The sequence below is a fragment of the Saimiri boliviensis genome, chromosome X (genome assembly GCF_048565385.1).
Source record: "Saimiri boliviensis isolate mSaiBol1 chromosome X, mSaiBol1.pri, whole genome shotgun sequence".
NCBI classification, from domain to species: domain Eukaryota; kingdom Metazoa; phylum Chordata; class Mammalia; order Primates; family Cebidae; genus Saimiri; species Saimiri boliviensis.
In genome coordinates this window covers 43,383,314-43,401,409 of record NC_133470.1, presented here as the reverse complement: position 1 = coordinate 43,401,409, position 18,096 = coordinate 43,383,314, and the positions used below count along the sequence as shown (strand labels likewise).

At 42.9% G+C, this 18,096-nt stretch overlaps 1 protein-coding gene across 1 annotated transcript in view; it reads right to left on the bottom strand.

Moving 5' to 3' along the window:
* RP2 (RP2 activator of ARL3 GTPase) overlaps positions 1–11,977 on the bottom strand; it is a 49,192-nt gene extending 37,215 nt beyond the window's left edge. Inside the window, exon 1 of the mRNA XM_010350157.2 lies at positions 11,687–11,977. Coding sequence (XP_010348459.1) covers positions 11,687–11,788 — 102 coding nt within the window. The 5' untranslated portion in view covers positions 11,789–11,977. The remainder of the gene's footprint in view (positions 1–11,686) is intronic.
* Positions 11,978–18,096: the final 6,119 nt, after the last annotated feature.

The following is an 18,096-nucleotide window of genomic DNA, read 5'->3' as shown; positions in this document are numbered from 1 at the left end:
TAATCCCAGCTACTTGAGAGTGGGCCAGTGGCCTAGTGAGGCCAGGAGTTTGAGACTGGCCTGGGAGACACAGCGACACCCCCCACTCTAAAAAAGTGTTTTAAAACCTAGCAGATTATTTGAAGTGAGTTGGTGGAAGGGGAAGAAAAAAAAACAACCTTAGTTGGGCATGATGGCACATGCCTGTAGTCCCAGCTACTCGGGAGGCTAAGGCAGGAGGATCACTTGAGCCCAGGAGTTCAAGGCGGCAGTAAGCCATGAGTGTGCCACTGCACTCCAGCCTGGGTGACAAAGCAATACTCTGACACTTAAAAAAAAAAAAAAAGTAGTAATAAACAACTGAAACTGAAATCCATGGTAATTTTGCAAGTTACTAGTTCTGAAATAAAGTGTCTAAAATCACAAACATGGAAAGGTCATGTTTTAAATTACTTTTTCATAAGAGCCATTTATGAAGTGAGTTTAGTTTAGATTGCTTTGTTTCGTTTTTCTGACACAGGGTCTCACTCTGTCGCTCAGATTGGAGTGCAGCAGCACACTCATGGCTCACTGCAGCCTCTACTTCCAGGGTTCAAGCAATCCTCCACACCTCAGTTTCCTGAGTAGCTGGCATTACAAGTGTACACCACCATGCACAACTAAGTTTTGCATTTTCTGTAGAGACAGGGTTTCACCACGTTGTCCAGGCAGGTCTCAAACTCCTGGACTCAAGCAATCTGTCCATCTCAGCCTCCCAAAGTGCTGGGATTACAGGCATGAGCCACTGTGCCTGGCCTAGACTGTATTTCTTACTACAGTCCTTAAAAAGTAATGGATATGCTTTAAAAATCAAAGAAAGGGTCCGGGCAGTGTCTCACACCTGTAATCCAAGCATTTTGGGAGGCCGAGGCAGGTGGATCACCTCAGGAGTTTGAGACCAGCCTGCCCAACATTGGGAAACCCTGCCTCTACTAAAAATACAAACGTTAGCCTGGCATGGTGGCAGGTGCCTGTAATCCCAACTACATGGGAGGCTGAGGCAGGAGAATTGCTTGAACCTGGGAGGTGGAGGTTACAGTGAGCCAAGATCATGTCACTACACTCCAGCCTAGGAGACAAGAGCCAAACTCTGTCTCAAACAGAAAAAAAAGAAAAAGAAAAATTTCAAGAGTTGTAATTCATCTGATATAAATTTAATGTCCCATAGCTATTAAACCAAGTTAAGCATTATTTTCCTAACAGAAAACAAAAATGAACATCGTATTCTCTTACTAAGCAGCAATACAAATGTTTCATTAAAATTCATCTCCACAGTTAAATTTCCATAATGCTAACGTGAGATAAAATAATGGGATTTGTTAATCCTAATGGAAATTCAGTCTGAATAGAAGTAAAAAGACTTGGGAGTATAATAAGCACTATATAGGGCTGGGCGCAGTGGCTCACGCTTGTAATCCCAGAACTTTGGGAGACCAAGGTGGGCAGCTCACAAGGTCAGGAGATCAAGACCAGCCTGGCCAACATGGTAAAACCTCATCTCTACTAAAAATTAAAAAAATCAGCCAGGGATGGTGGTGCACACCTGTAATCCCAGCTACTCAGGAGGCTGAGGCATGAGAATCACTTGAACCGAGGAGGCAGAGGTTGCAGTGAGCCAAGATTGCACCACTGCACTCCAGCCTGGGTGACAGAGCGAGGCTCTGTCTCAAACAAACAAACAAAAAACAGGAAAAAAAAAAGAAGCACTATATAGGTACCAGGCATCATACTAAGTGCTCTACAATCATTCACTCAATCCATAAAAACCCCTAGAAGAGTTGTGCACTATAACGATCTCTGTTTTATGCTTGAGAAAATTGAGGCACACGGAGGCTACGTAACTTGTCCAAGGACACACTGTTAGTCAGTCCTTGAGCTTATCTCAGGCATAGACAGTCTGGCTCCTAAATACATTCTCTTGGCTGCTTCTTCATATTCAACCATATTCAGACAAAAACAATTGCTTACTAGATGCACAAATCAATGGAATAGAGAGTTCATAAACAGACATCTCTCTCTATATATATATATCTGTATAGATCACACTGCATACATACACACACACACAGAGACAGAGACAGAGTGACAAAGCTACAAAGGCAATTCAATAGAGAAAGGATAGTCACTGGAACAACTGGACATTTATATGTAAAAAGAAAAAAAAAGAATTTCAATCAATACCTTGCAACATATACAATAATTAACTCAAGATGAATCACAGAACCTAAATAGAAAACCAAGAACTATAAAACTTCTTGAAGGAAACAGAGGAGAAAAAATTTGTAATCTTGGTTTATAAGATTTCCTAGATGTGAAACCAAAAACACAATCCATAAAAGAAAAAAATGGAAACTGGACTTTTACCCAAATTGAAAATGTTTGCTCTTCAAAAGACATTCTTAAGAGAAGTTATTAACTGGGAAAAAGGTATTTGCAAAACATACATATAACAGAGGACTTGTAGCCAAGATATATAAAGAGCTCTGAAAAACTCAATAAGAGAACAAATAACCCAATAAAAAATGGGCAGAGGATTTGAATAAACACTTTACCAAAGATATATGGATGGCAAATAAATACATGAAAAATGCTCAACATTTAGGAAAATGCAAGTCATTAGGGAAATGCAAGTTAAACTACAATGAAACATCACTACATACCTATTAGAATGGCTAAACATTTTTTTTAAAAGCTAGGCCAAGTGCAGTAGCTCACAGCTGTAATGTCAGCACTTTGGGAGGCCAAGGTGGGAAGATCACTTGATGCCAGGAGTTTCAGACCAGACTGAGCAACACAGCGAGACTCTGCCTCTACAAAACATATAAATAGTAGCCAAGTGTGGTAGCAGACACATGTAGTGTAGTCCTAGCTACCTGGGAGGCTTATGTGGGAAGACTACTGGAGCCCAGGAGATCCAGGCTGCAATGAGCCATGATCATGCTACTGTTGTCCAACCTAGGAGACTGAGCAGACCCTGTCTCTTAAAAAGAAACAAATAAACCTGACAATACCAAGCAAGTGACGTGAGGATGTGGAGCCACTGTATTTCTCATATATTGCTGGTGGGCAAAATGGCATAGTAAATTTGAAAAATTGTTTGGCAGTTTGTTTTTTAAATGCTTATTTTTATTTTATAGAGACAGAGTCTTGCTCTGTTGCCCAGACTGGAGTGCAGTGGTGCAATCAGAGCTCACTGCAGCTTCAAACTCCTGGGCTCAAGTGATCCTTCTGTCTCAGCCTCCCAAGTAGCTAGGACTATAGGCATATGCTGCTTTGCCTGGCTATGTTTATCCACTTTGTAGAGATGGGGTCTCACTATGTTGCCCAGGCTGGTCTTGAACTCCTGGCCTCAAGTGATCCTTTTGCCTTGGCCTCCCAAAGTGTTATGATTACAGGTGTGAGCCACTGACCTGGCAGTTTTTTGTAAAGTTTAATAGACAATTTCCATATGATCAGCAATCCCACTCATAGGTATTTACCCAAGTGAAATGAAAACTTATGTTCACTCAAAAAACTGTACACAAATATTTATGGTAGCTTTATTCATAATTACCAAAACTGGAAACAACCCAAATGTCCTTTAACTGATGAATGGATAAACAAACTGTGATACATCCATACAATGGAATACTACTCAGCAATCAAAAAGGAGCTCCCGGTCTGGCATGGTGGCACATGCCTGTAATTCCAGCACTTTGGGAAGCCAAAGCAGGTAGATCACCTGAGCTCAGGAGTTCGAAACCAGCCTGGGCAACATGTCGAAACCCCATCTCTACCAAAAAGATACAAAAAATTAGCTGAGCATGGTGGCACTTGCCTGTTGTCTCTGCTACTTGGGAGGCTGAGATGGGAGGATCACTTGAGCCCTGGAGGTTGAGGCTGCAATGAGCCAAGACTGTGCCACTGCACTCCAGCCTGGGTGACACAGTGAGACCCCGTATCAAAAAAAGACCAAACAACAAAAAAAAGGAACTCCTGATACATGTAACAACATCAACATGGATAAATCTTAAATGCATTATACTAAGTGAAAGAAGCCAGACTCAAAAGGCTATGTATTGTATGATTCCACATATATGACATTCTCGAAAAGACAAAACTATCGGGATAGAAAACTTTTCAGGAGCTGGGAGTCAGGCTGACTGCAAGGAGCAAACTGACTACAAAGGAAGAACTTCTGGGGGATGATGGAACCATTTTATATCTTGACTGGCGACAGCTACACAACTGTATTTATTTGTCAAAACTCATAGAACCATACACTTAACAAGGGTAAATTTTACTGTGTGTAAGTTACACTTCAATTAAAACAAATACTTAAAATTTAAAGATTGGTAAGTCAGCTTCAGGGCTAGACAGTCATGTAGCTGAGAGGTTATTTCACAAATGAAAACATTAGTGCCACATAATTATAGAAATAATAAGACCAGTATCTTGAGCTTACTTATGAGCTTTGCTTATTGATGATTTGAGAAACTCAAGTACTTATATTTATATTAGCTTACCATGTTGTGAAATATATAACCACAAAATAGAATTATGAAAAATTTTTTGAGACAGAGTCTTGTTTTGTTGCCAAAGCTGGAGTGCAGTGGCACAATTTCAGCTCACTGCAACCTCTACCTCCCAGGTTCAAGCGATTCTCGTGCCTCAGCCTCCCAAGTAGCTGGGATTACAGGTGCGTGCCACCACACCCGGCTAATTTTTTGTATTTTTAGTAGAGACGGGGTTTCACCATGTTAGCCAGGACGGTCTCGATCTCCTGACCTCATAATCCACCCGCCTCGGCCTCCCAAAGTGCTGGGATTACAGGCATTACAGGCATGAGCCACTGCGCCCAGCCCAGAATTATGAAATTTTAGGATTGAAAAGATTACCCATATCATCTAATATGATCTGAATCTATTTTACATCCTATCACATTTCTTTTGTTCATCTAGCTTTGCCTGAATGTTTCCAGCAATGCTTACCTCCCCTCATGAGGTGCTCAGAGAATTAGAGAAGTGGAAAGAATCTTAGGAAACTGAGGCTAAAAGCTAAATTACTTTACCAGTGAGGTATAGTTGGGTGCAGAATACAAATTAAAATTCCAGCCCCATATACTTTTACTCTCTAAGCTTTTTACCTTTATCAAAATTTTATATAGGTGAAGAAATTGGAACACTCACACATTGCTGGTGGAAACATAAATGGTACAAGCACTCTAAAAACCAGTTTAGCAGTTCCTCAAAAAGTTAAACAGAGTTACTGTATGACCCAGCAATTCCAAACCTAGATGTGTACACAAGAGAAATGAAAACATGTCCAGACAAAAACTTGTATATAAATGTTCATAGCACCATTATCCACAATAGACAAAAAGTAGAAACAACCCGAATGTCCAACAGCTGATGAATAGATAAATGAACGTGGTATACACATATAAAGGAATAAGGTCTTGATATGTTACAATATGGACAAATATCAAAAACATGCTAAGTGAAAGAAGCCAGTCACAAAAAGCTAAATATTGTGGTTCCACTGAAGTGAAATATCCAAAATAGAAACACCAATAAAGACAGAAACTACCTTTGTGCTTTCCAGGGGCTGGGGAGACGAAAATGGGGAATGACTGCTAATGGGTACAGGGTTTCTTTTTCCAGGGATGAAAATTTTCTAAAATTAGATCATGGTGATAAGCCTGTGAACTTATTAAAAAATACTGAATTATATACTTTATTTTTATTTTTTATTTATTTTTTTATTTTTTTTGAGACGGAGTTTTGCTCTTGTTACCCAGGCTGGAGTGCAATGGCGCGATCTCGGCTCACCGCAACCTCCGCCTCCTGGGTTCAAGCAATTCTCCTGCCTCAGCCTCCTGAGTAGCTGGGATTACAGGCATGTGCCACCATGCCCAGCTAATTTTTTGTATTTTTGGTAGAGACAGGGTTTCACCATGTTGACCAGGATGGTCTCGATCTGTCTACCTTGTGATCCACCTGCCTCGGCCTCCCAAAGTGCTGGGATTACAGGTTTGAGCCACCGCGCCCGGCGTACTTTATTTTTAAACTAAATTTATTTTAAATTTTTATGGATATATAATAGTATTATGTATTTATGGGGTACATGTGATGTTTTCATACAAGCATATAACACTGTAATGATCACATATGGGTAACTGGGATATGCATCACATCAAACATTGTGTTGGGAACATTCCTTGTTTTCTCTTCTAGCTATTTTGAAATACACAATAAATTACTATCGACAATAGTTGGCTGTGGTGGGTAGTGGGGAGGAGAGGATGAACAGCGGTTGGGTAATGAGTACGAAAATACAGTTAAATAGTCAGGCACGGGGCCGGGCGCGGTGGCTCACGCCTGTAATCCCAGCACTTTGGGAGGCCGAGGCGGGTGGATCACGAGGTCAAGAGATCGAGACCATCGTGGTCAACATGGTGAAACCCCGTCTCTACTAAAAATACAAAAATTAGCTGGGCATGGTGGCGTGTGCCTGTAATCCCAGCTACTCAGGAGGCTGAGGCAGGAGAATTGCCTGAACCCAGGAGGCGGAGGTTGCGGTGAGCCGAGATCGTGCCATTGCACTCCAGCCTGGGTAACAAGAGCGAAACTCCATCTCAAAAAAAAAAAAAAAAAAAAAAAAAGTCAGGCACGGTGGCTCCATCATAATTTTGCAAGTTACTAGTTCTGAAATAAAGTGTAATCCCAGCACTTTGGGAGGCTGAGGCAGACCAATCATTTGCGGCCAGGAGTTCGAGACCAGCCTGGCCAACATGGCAAAAGCCCATCTTTACTAAAAAATACAAAAATTAGTTGGGCATGGTGGCACGTGACTGTAATCCCAGCTACTCAGGAGGCTGGGGTGGGAGAATCGCTTGAACCCAGGAGGCAGAGGTTACAGTGAGCTGACATCATACCACTACATTCCAGCCCAGGCAACAGAGGGAGACTCCATCTCAAGAAAAAAAAAAATACAGTTAGAATGAATTATATACTTTAAATAGATAAACTGTATGGCATATGAATTATATCTCTAAAAAGCTATTTTTAAAGTTAACAAACAAAGAGCTAGTTATATCCTTTAAACAACTTTATGCAGAAGATTTAAAACCTACTGGCAAATTCTCTGACACTCCTCCCATTAAGAGGTCACCTCCTCTTGAAACTGGGTGGGCATCTGTGACAGTCTCAGCATTACTTCTGACACATTCAAATTAAGTCAAATTAAGTGACTTAAGAATTCACTTAAGAATCTAGTTAGAAAAAATCATGCAGCTTCTGCCAGTCTGTCTTAGGGTGCTTGCCCTTGGAACCCTGCCATCACACTGTGAGGAAGCCAGGGCTACATGGGGAGGCCCCAGCTGAGCTCCCAGCCCAAAGCCAGCATCAACTTGCCAGCCAGCTAGGTGGTCAAGCCATCTTGAAAACTGTCACAGCTGATAGCACATTGAGCAGAGTCACCCTGCTTAACCTTACACAAATTAAAGAGTTGTGAACAAAATATTTGCCATTATTTGAAGCCATTAAGTTTTAGGGTGCTTTGGTACACAGCAATGGGTAACTAGAATACTTTTCATACTTAAAAGAAGGATAAAAACAGTATCTAGCCTCCTCCTACTCAGTACAGACACTTCTTTCTAGCAGATGATCACCCCAACTGTCCGAAAGTTTTAACTAACAAGAAGATCGGGTCCTCAACAAAGCTACCCCTTCCACTGATGACCAACTCTGGGAATTATGACCTGCCTTATATTAAAACCAGTTCTGTCATGCCCAACCTCTGGTTTAAGTTCTTTCCTCAAGGTGACCATTATTATCTAAAACCTCTTCTTCAGAACAGGCCTTAACCTTACTAAACAGTAGAGAAATCTTTAGCTTTCTTCTACTACATAGCTGAGGAATGTGAAGTGCACAAATTGGCTGCTTTACCCAAAGTTACACAATAGATAGTTGAATTTCTGGCATAAGGTTTTTGTTTAGTATTATTTCTATTGAACATGAGGCAAATATAACACATACAACATGTGTTGTCTACACTCAAATCACAATTTTCATACTTAAGCCATCATTGTTTAGAGAGTTAATCCTCATTTCTAGTACCTAGGAGGAAGACTATGGGCATGAATAACTGGAAGATGAAAACCACTTTTCTGTACCACTTTTCCTCACCTCATGTGTACTTAAATATTTCCTGTTTTAACTCCAGAAAGCCAGTAAACTCTTGCAGGGCAGGGATAAGTCCTATAATTGAGTCTTACTTGGTGTTTGAGTACATATGTACTGAATAATTTGCCTACCTATGGGTGGCATCATACAGATAAGGATAAAAACATTTCTTTTGAAATAATGTAAACACAAGTCTTACAATCCAAAAATATTTCTCATTACATCAGTGTAGAAATTGTACAGTAAACTATCTTCTTTTTCAAAGTCAGCAGCAATAGAAAATGAGCTTCTTACACTGTTGACTACAGTATGTCAGTTGCTATGACAATGCTTAGTCCCCAAATATTCTTTCTAATTGAGACAATTTCTCTCAGCTTCAGTCCCCTAAGGCTGACCCAATTACACAACTCAAACCCCAAAACCCAAGGGGTGTACCTCAATTAAGATACTCTAGGCTGGGCGCAATGGCTCATGCCTGTAATCCCAGCACTTTGGGAGGCTGGGGTGGGCAGATCATCTGAGGTCAGGAGTTCAAAATCAGCCTGGCCAACATGGTGAAACTCTGTCTCTACTAAAAATATACAAAAATTAACCAGGCATGGTGGTGCACGCCTGTAATTCCAGCTACTCAGGAGGCTAAGGCTGGAGAATCACTTGAACCCGGGAGGTAGAGGTTGCAGTGAGCTGAGATCGCGCCACTGTATTCCAGCCTGGGCAACAACAGAGACTCCATATCAAAAAAAAAAAAAAAAAAAAAAAAAAAAAAAATGATACTCTGATTACACAACCTAAGGAAAAATATAAATACCCTTTTCCAAGTTGCAAGGAAGTTTTTCAGGCAACCCATTTTGTTTTTACACTTAAAAGTCTTACAAGTTGAATGGTAATTGTCTGATAGAACTTTAAAACTGTCTATTCTATAATCCATGATCACATTCCAGAAGCCTAAACTTTTAATACAAATCATTTCTATTAATATGCATGCATCATATCTCATTTATGTTCTCTGGGCTATATTTGCATTCTGTCCCTTTTAAGGTACAAGACCATGCTCAGTAAAAGTATCACTGGAGTCATACAGAACATTTGCACACTAGCCCAAATTGACCTCATGGGAGGCAAGGAACTAGAAAAACATATTTTATTATTTTTTTTTTTCAGAGTCTCACTCTGTTGCCCAGGCTGGAGTGTAGTGGCCCAATCATGGCTCACTGCAGCCTCTAAGTCCTGGGCTAGGTGATCCTCCCACCTCAGCCTCCTGAGTAACTGGGACTACAGGTATGCACCACTATGCCCCACTAATTTTTGCATTTTTAGTAGGAATGAGGTTTCGCCATGTAGCCCAGGCTGGTCTGGAACTCCTGGGCTTAAGAGAGCCACCAGCCTTGGCCTCCCAAAGTGCTGGGATTACAGGCATGAGTCACCATGCCTGGTCCTAGAAAAAAATATTTTAAACTGTATAAAATTTAACAAGCTATCTTAAATGAGGCACCTTAGAAAGAATTCCTAGTAATTCCAAAAGAAAAAAAAATCCAAAAAGAAAAAGCTACGTTGGGAAATGTGGTATCTACATTGTCTCAAAACGTAAGCCGGTAATTCTCTTTAATAGTCCAAAAGATTTTAAAATTGGGTTATTTTCAGAATATAATGCTCATTTGGTTAGAAATTCTCATTTTGATTCACTGAGTTGATTAAGATTTTGACGTTTATTATACACACATCCAGAAGCATGAGCTTATTTCACATATCCAGTAACATCTGTTACATCTCTACAACTACAGAACTTAGTAGTTTCTCAAAAAAAAAAAAAAAAAAAAAATGTTCTCTGTAAGCTCAAAACGGTGTCTACAATTGAAAGCTTACTACACACTCATTTGTAAGGAAAAAGCTTAGATGTTGGTGTCCAGTATTTTATTTCTCAATGCATTTACTCAGCCAATGGGCAAAAGAAGAAAAAAAAAAAAACCAGGACACACCCACTTATCTAAAAGAAGGATTAACATGAGAAATCCCAACTAACCCAAACATTATGTTAATAAACGTTAACTGTAAAACAATTTATTGTGAAACGATGAGTCATACATAGGCAACCAAGACTACTATAAATGAAAAAGAAAGGCATTTTATGTAATTTAGATGTAGCCTGGGTTCAGAAGAAAAAACTAAAATAAAAATAAAATACACAGCTTTCTCTGTGGCAGACAGTTCAAGCTAAAAGAACATTGTTAGTGATCTTTTAAAAACCGCCTATGAAACTTTAAATGGCAGGTGCAATCTTCTTGTGAAACAGACAGCACAGTACTTTCTTCCCCTACATTGTAAAAAACTGCTATCGAGTATGACTAAGAGAGAATGTACTGAGTGACCCAAGAAGGGTGTGTATGAGAAGTAGGGGCAGAAAGATGGGGCTGAGAAAAACTGCAAAAAGCTTTCAATTTCTTCAGTCTGACTCTTGGAGACCAGAGCTTACCTGAATACATTCTCTTGGGGATTGGAAATCATGCAGAAAGTTCTGTGACTCCAAAACATCACTACGTTTACTATAAAGTATTCTTGGGTAAAGATATGTTGCCTTAAGCAAGGAGTTAACTGTTCATAATACTCATTTGAAAAATCCCTTATTTTGTTTGGGAGCAATAACTGGTAAGTCTATCAAAGTATTTTAGTAGGCACAAATGAAGAACAATGTAGAAAGAGGAACTATTGTGAAATGTATGACCAAGTGTGTTTTGTGTAAGACTAATGGACGTTTTCAAAGTTTTTTGGTTTCTGGCTATATACAAAAGTGAAAATAAAGACGTTTTCATTCATTTAAACCAGCAGGAAAATACTACCTGGTTTATGCCGCTTATTTTCACCTTACAGTCTTCATACACATTCTAAGACTGATTCGATAGTCATTATTTCTTTCGGATAACTGGAAGCGGAGGGAGAATAAAGCCGTACATTAAACAGTCTACTCAGTAATTGAGAAAATTCAGCAGTGAAATATATCATGAGGCACCAAAGAGATTTACCGGGGAGGGCAGACAAAAGAGAAAACAGCCACAGCACATTAAGCCCCGGAAGGGATGAGAATCAGTCCCACATACATAACTCGACGACTGGGCAAAACCCCGCCTGGCGCTGCCAGTGGGTGAAACTAGGTGATTTGATATACGGGGCGTTCTCGGCTCTTTCCTTCTCTAGAACCGATCATCTCCGACAGGAAGTCAGAGCAAGGCAGCAGGGTTCGGAGCCCGAGAAAGCTCCTGGGTGGGTGTGTCTAACAAGACAACAAACTCTAAGACTCCTTCCGGAGCTCCACAGCCCTCCAGGCGCCCTCGCTAGCGCTGTACTTTACGCCCCCGAGTCCCAAAAAGTCGTGCACCCGGACTTCAGCTACGCGCGTTCAACCGAGTGCGGCAGCTGTAGGGTCGGCCCCCTCAGTGGTCCCGGGCCATAAAGGACCCTGGCGGAGCGGCTCAGGGAGGCCGAGAAGGCGGCTACACGACTTTCATTACCTTCTCGCGCTGATCCCAGCTGTACTGCTTTGGCCGCTCCTCCTCGTTCTCGGGCCGCGACTCCCTGCCAGCCTTCCGTCTCTTGGAGAAGAAGCAGCCCATGGTCCCAACCCGCGGGGCTCGCTGGCCGGCTCACTCGCTCAGGCACCTCCTGGAGTGTGGCGTGAACTCTGGACACCTGGCTCCGCAGCTCTCCCGACAACGCCTGACGGAACCACCCAACAGTCCGTAGCCTCAGTTTGCCCGCCAGGCCCCGCACCCCTTCCCCTTTTTCGTCGCCCGGACGACCCAGCCCAGCCAATGAACGCTCAGCGCCTCTTGAGCCAATTAAAGCGTCTCGAGTAGTCCTGCGCGGCCTATAAAGAGAGGCCGACGTACTCACACACCAATCCACGCCTGGCTTCTCCGTCAGCCCCTAGCGGCGGGGCGGGCCGGTTCCGGCGCAAGCACGACCAACCCCGCCCACAGCTCTGGCCCGGCCCGCCCTTGGCCCCGCCCCTCCTGGGACTTGGTGGGCTCTCTTGCTGGTGGGAGGCCAGGCTCGGCATCCGGGTTTTTTTGCCCCTGGTTCATAAATTTGCAAGTTCAAGGCGCGGGAACGGTCTCTAGTAGAACATTAGATTTATCTTATGAGGAAAGTTGTGAGGGAACAGAAATTCCTGCGGACACAAAAAGACCCTGAAATTTGTATTCCTAAATCCTCTTCTCCCCTTATCACCCTTCCTACAACCCCCTCATTGCCTGGCCAGGGTCACCCCCTCAATAACTGTACCCCATAACCTCCCAATCCTCTTCTGTGCTTTTTATCTTTTCTTTCTTTCTTCCTTTCTTTCTTTCCTTTTCTCTCTCTCTCTGTCTCTCTCTCTCTCTCTGTCTCTCTCTCTCTCTCTTTCTCTTTCTTTCTTTTTCTTTCGTCTTTCTTTGACAGGGCCTTGCTGTGTCACTCAGGCTGCAGTGCCACAATCAACTCACTGCAACCTTGAAACCTTGACTTCCTGGGCTCAAGCCATCCTCCTGCCTCAGCCTCCCTGCTGAGTAGCTGGAACTACAAGCAAGCACCACCAGCCATATATATATAGATATATATTACTTTAGTAGTAATGGGGTCTTGCTATGTTGCCCAGGCTGATCTTGAACGTCTGGGCTCAAGTGATCATCCTGCCTCAGCCTCTCAAAGTGCTGGGATTGCAGGCAGGAGCCACGGCACCTGGCCGCCTTCTGTGTTTTCTTAAGACTTTCACATATGGTTCTAAAATTGCACAAGTTCTTAGTAAAATAGTTAATTGTGTATCGTTTCCCTATCCGAATTGTCACTTTCCTGAGAAAGTAATTACATACTTTGGTTCATAGGTTCATGCCTGCTGGGACTGCAGGCATGAACACCTGCGCTCAGCCCAAAGGTGCATCCCCTTTAAGACATACTATAAAGTATGTAATTCTCATAGTAATTGAGAAAATTCAGCAGTGAGATATATCATTACAGGTTCACGCCTGTAATCCCAGCACTTTGGGAGGCCAAGACAGGCAGATCACAAGGTCAGAAGATCGAGACCAGCCTGACCAACATGGCAAAAATCCATCTCTACTGAAAATACAAAAATTAGCCGGGCATGTTGGTGTGTGCCTGTAGTCCCAGCTACTCGCGGAGGCTGAGGCAGGAGAATCGCTTGAACCCAGGAGCCAGAGGTTGCAGTGAGCCAAGATTGCACCACTGCACTCCAGCCTGGGTGACAGAGGGAGACTCTGTCTCAAAAAAAGGGGAGGGGTGGATGTACCTTTGAATCCCCGACACCTGGCCCAAGTCCAAGCTAGGTGCTCATTGCAATGTTTATTAAGTGAATGAATGAATGAATGCATGGGTGTTAGTGAAGGAAGTATTTATAAAGTTTCCCCCATTTCTTCCCAAAGAAACTGACAGAACTGTGGGGGTGGGAGGCATGTGGATTTATGGTAAAGGAGTTCTCCTCATGGAGTTTATAGCCTCATTGAGGACATAAGCATTGCATATGAACAATCAGATCTGTTCTAAGCAAATGGCACAGGGTTTGTGAGAATATATTTAAAAATACACACACCAAATATTTATATTTGTTAGATGTGGGTCGAATTTTACTGCAATACACATGCATTGCCTATGTAACAGAAAAGAAAGGTAAGTCAGTTTCTCTGAGAAACAGTATTTTGACATCTCAGTATGACATCAAATGCTGATCACTTGAGGTTCAAATTTGGTTATGTTTTAAATTTCCCACACTTATTCACGTCTAGTTTGTATCCTAAATGAGCCTCCGACTTCTTTTTTTTTTTTTTTCTTTGAGATGGAGTCTCGATCTGTCACCCAGGCTGGAGTGCAATGGCACGATCTCCACTCACTGCAACCTCTGCCTCCCAGGTTAAAGGGATTCTCCAGCCTCAGCCTCCTGTAGCTGGGGCTACAGGCACATGCCACCATGCCCAGCTTATTTTTGTATTTTTAATAGAGACGGGGTTTTACTGTATTGGCCAGGCTGGTCTTGAACTCCTGACCTCAGGTGATCTGCCCGCCTCAGCCTCCCAAAGTACTGGGATTACACGGGTGAGCCACTGCGCCCAGCCGACTTAATTTGAACATGAAGAATGTTCCCCTTTTTATTTCCTGTCCTTTATTTCACAATCGGGAAGAAAACTTCATGTGCTTAAGTATTAGAAATTACTGCAAATTTAAGTTCCAGATCTTAGGCAATAGAGTCTTTACCCAGGACACACGTTTTCTCCTTCAGAGTGAGATGAAAGTTTTATGTGAAGATGTTTTTGGATAAGATCCTCATTAGATATTTTATAATCATAGATAAAATTTATAAAATAATCTATGATTATAAAATATCCATGACCAGATATAACTGTATAACTGTGACCACCACGTAGTGTAACAGAGGAAACAGAGATCCGGAGAGGTGAAGGGATGAATCTGTGGTCGCGATGAGAGTGGCTGAGCAGGGACTGGAAAAACCCAGAGCCTGTGTTTCCCAGTGCCTCCTCCTGCCTTAAGTTTGTTCCTCTCTCATTCATCTGAAATAAAAAGTATCTGCCTTTGCCTTCTGATGCCTATGGGAACTCTGTCCCACAGTGATGCTATTCCTTTTCATCAACAAACAATGTAACAAACGAATTTAAGAGAAACAGCCTCTGAAACTCTCACTATTTTGAAGTATTCATTAATGAGAAAAGCTCAAACCCACAATAGAACCTATATCCAACAGTGATCTTTTCAGGGACCCTTAAAAGTGAAGATAAAGTCCTTTTTCTGTTCATTCCCATATCACCATCACTCTTTTTAATTTTATCCTCACTTTTTTTTTTTTTTTTTTTTTTGAGACAGAGTCTCACTCTGTCGCCAGGTGCCAGGCTGGAGTGCAGTGGTACAATCTTGGCTCACTGCAACCTCTGCCTCCTGGGTTCAAGCAATTCTCCTGCCTCAGCCTCCCGAGTAGCTGGGACTATGCGCCACCACGCCCAGCTAATTTTTGTATTTTAGTAGAGACAGAGTTTCACTATGTTGGCCAGGATGGTCTCGATCTCTTGACCTCATGATCCGCCCGCCTTGGCCTCCCAAATTGCTGGGATTACAGGCATGAGCCACCATGCCCGGCCAAAAAAATTAAATTAAATGTTAAGAACTGGGGACTAGAAAGCTAATGAACAGAGCTAGTACTAGTGCTGTCTCATCCTTTTTCTTTCTCTGTTATTCTTTCTTTTTTTCTTTCCTCCTCTCTTTTTCACCTGCTCCCATGAATTCTCATCACTACTTATTTTTGCAAACCAGCTCTCTACTTACTCATCAGCATTTACATGGCTGACAACAGCTATCCCACCCTGATTCCTCATAGCCTTTCTGTCCAAGGGCATGCTAGTCTCAGACTCTCAAAGGAGATAATCGTATCACTCACCTAAGGAAATACTTCACAGCAAGTGAAGGAGTGTTTCAGTCACTAGTCACTACATTGGCTCTGGATTGGTGTGTACCCCGGTCACATTGCTGCAGCTGCAGGCATGAATTCCAAACATGCGTGTTACAGATATGGGTGGGAGGCAGGTCCTGAAAAGGGAACTCTAACTCTGCAGAGTTCAGGTAGAAGTTGGTTGCTTCTTCTGCCTGTACTCCTCCTGTTGTTTATACTCTTGTGACTTCTTTTCTATAGAAGGCTGCCCTTCGTGTTCAGCTTAATGTATACATTCATCTATATTTAAATGTTGAGTTGTGGTTTACACCTGGCCACAAGCTCCAGAGATGGCTCTGGATCCCCTAAGTCTTAACCACAGAAGTGTTACTTCTCAGAAGACAGTCCTGGCCGGGCGCGGTGGCTCATGCCTGTAATCCCAGCACTTTGGGAGACTCAGGCGGGTGGATGACTTGAGGTCAGGAGTTTGAGACCAGCCTGGCCAACATGGTGAAACGACTAAACATACTAAAAATGCAAAAATTAGCTGGGTGTGGTGACGCACCCCTATAATCCACCCATTCGGGAGGCTGAGGTGGGAGAATTGCTTAAACCTGGGAGGCAGAGGCTGCTGTGAGCCTAGATCATGCCACTGCACTCCAGCCTGGGCGACAGAATGAGACCCTCCTCTCAAATAAATAAGTAAGAGGACAGTCCTAAAGCAGTGTATCCCTACAGCATGAATAAGTCAACTACGCCAGCAATGATGACTGGAAAATTCCCTATGTTTGAGTTAACCTGACACATCCTTGCTCACTCTGCACTCACCTAAGGAGATACTTCACATCAAGTGAAGGAGGAATGTTTCAGTCATCTGTTGCTGCATAACAAACCACTTGAAACTTAATCACTTAAAGCAACAATTACTTAATTTTTCTTTTACTCGTGAACCTGCCTTTTAGGCAGGGCTTGGTGGGGACAACTCAATTCTGTTCCACAGGACATCTGAAGCCTCAGCTGGGATGACTCAAATGGCTGGGGTGCTGGCCAGGAATCATTCTACATGAAATCTCAGAGCCGCTCCACGCAGTCTCTCTTACAAGGTGGCCTTAGGGTAGTTGGACTCCATACAACGTGCTCAGGGCTCCAAGAGTGAGTGTTCCATGAGACCAACGTGGAAGCTGCAAGGCTTCTTATGGTGTAGCCTCAGAAGCCACGCAACATCACTTCACTGTATTCTATTGGTCACTCAGGGCTGGCCCTGACTCACGAAGGGAGGAGACGAAACAAGGGACATGAATACCAGAAGGTGCAGATCTCTGAGGTGTCATCTCTGTGGCTAGTCTCCTTGGCAGGAGACGAATCTGTTCAATTCATATACTGATGAAGAGGATTAGAAGATTTAAAAATATATATATAGGCAGATAACTTTTTCCCCCTTTTTCTGAAGTTTTTATTTTTATTTTTTTTAAACAGGGTCTCACTCTGTCACCCAGGCTGAAGTGCAGTGGTGCAATCATGGCTTACTGCAGTCTCAACCTCCTGGGCTTAAGCGATCCTCCCACCTCAGCCTCCCAAGTAGCTAGGACCATAAGTGCCTGCCACCGCACCTGGCAAATTTTTTTTTTGAAACAGGGTCTCATTTTTTCACCCAGGCTGGAGTTCAGTGGCACAATCTCAGCTCACTGCAACCTCTGCCTCCTCCTGGGCTCAAACGATCCTCCAACGTCAGCCTCCCAAGTAGCTGGGACTACAGGCGCATGCCACCATGCCAGGCTAAATTTTGTACTCTTTGTAGAGATGGAGTTTCGCCATGTTGCCCAAGCTGGTCTTGAACTCCTGGACTCAAGCGATCCACCCATCTCAGCCTCCCAAAGTGCTGGGATTACAGGCATGAGCCACAGTACCTTGCCACACCTGGCTAACTTTTCAAATTTTTTGTAGAGACATGGGGCTCACTATGCTGCCCAGGGTGGTCTTGAACTCCTGAGCTCAGCAATCCTCCTGTCTCAGCCTCCCAAAGTGCTGGGATTATAGGTGTGATCCACCACACTCAGCCCCTTTTCCTAAGTTTTTGAGTCAACACTTCTTCTTCCTCTTTATTTGTATTTTTTTTTTCTTGAGATGGAGTTTCACTCTTCTTGCCCAGGCTGGAGTGCAATGGCATGATCTCGGCTCACCACAACCTCCACCTCCTGGGTTCAAGCGATTCTCCTGCCTCAGCCTCCCAGGTAGCTGGGATTACAGGCATGTGCTGCCAAGCCTCGCGAATTTTCTATTTTTAGTAGAGACAGGGTTTCTCTGTGTTCGTCAGGTTGATCTCGAACTCCCAACCTTAGGTGATCTGCCTGCCTCATCCTCCCAAAGTGCTGGGATTACAGGCATGAGTCACTATGCTTGGCTCTTTTTTTTTTCTTTAATTTTTTTTTTTTTTTTGGAGATGGGGTCTTGAGATCACTGCAACTTCGAATTAAAAATAATTAGCCCCCATCT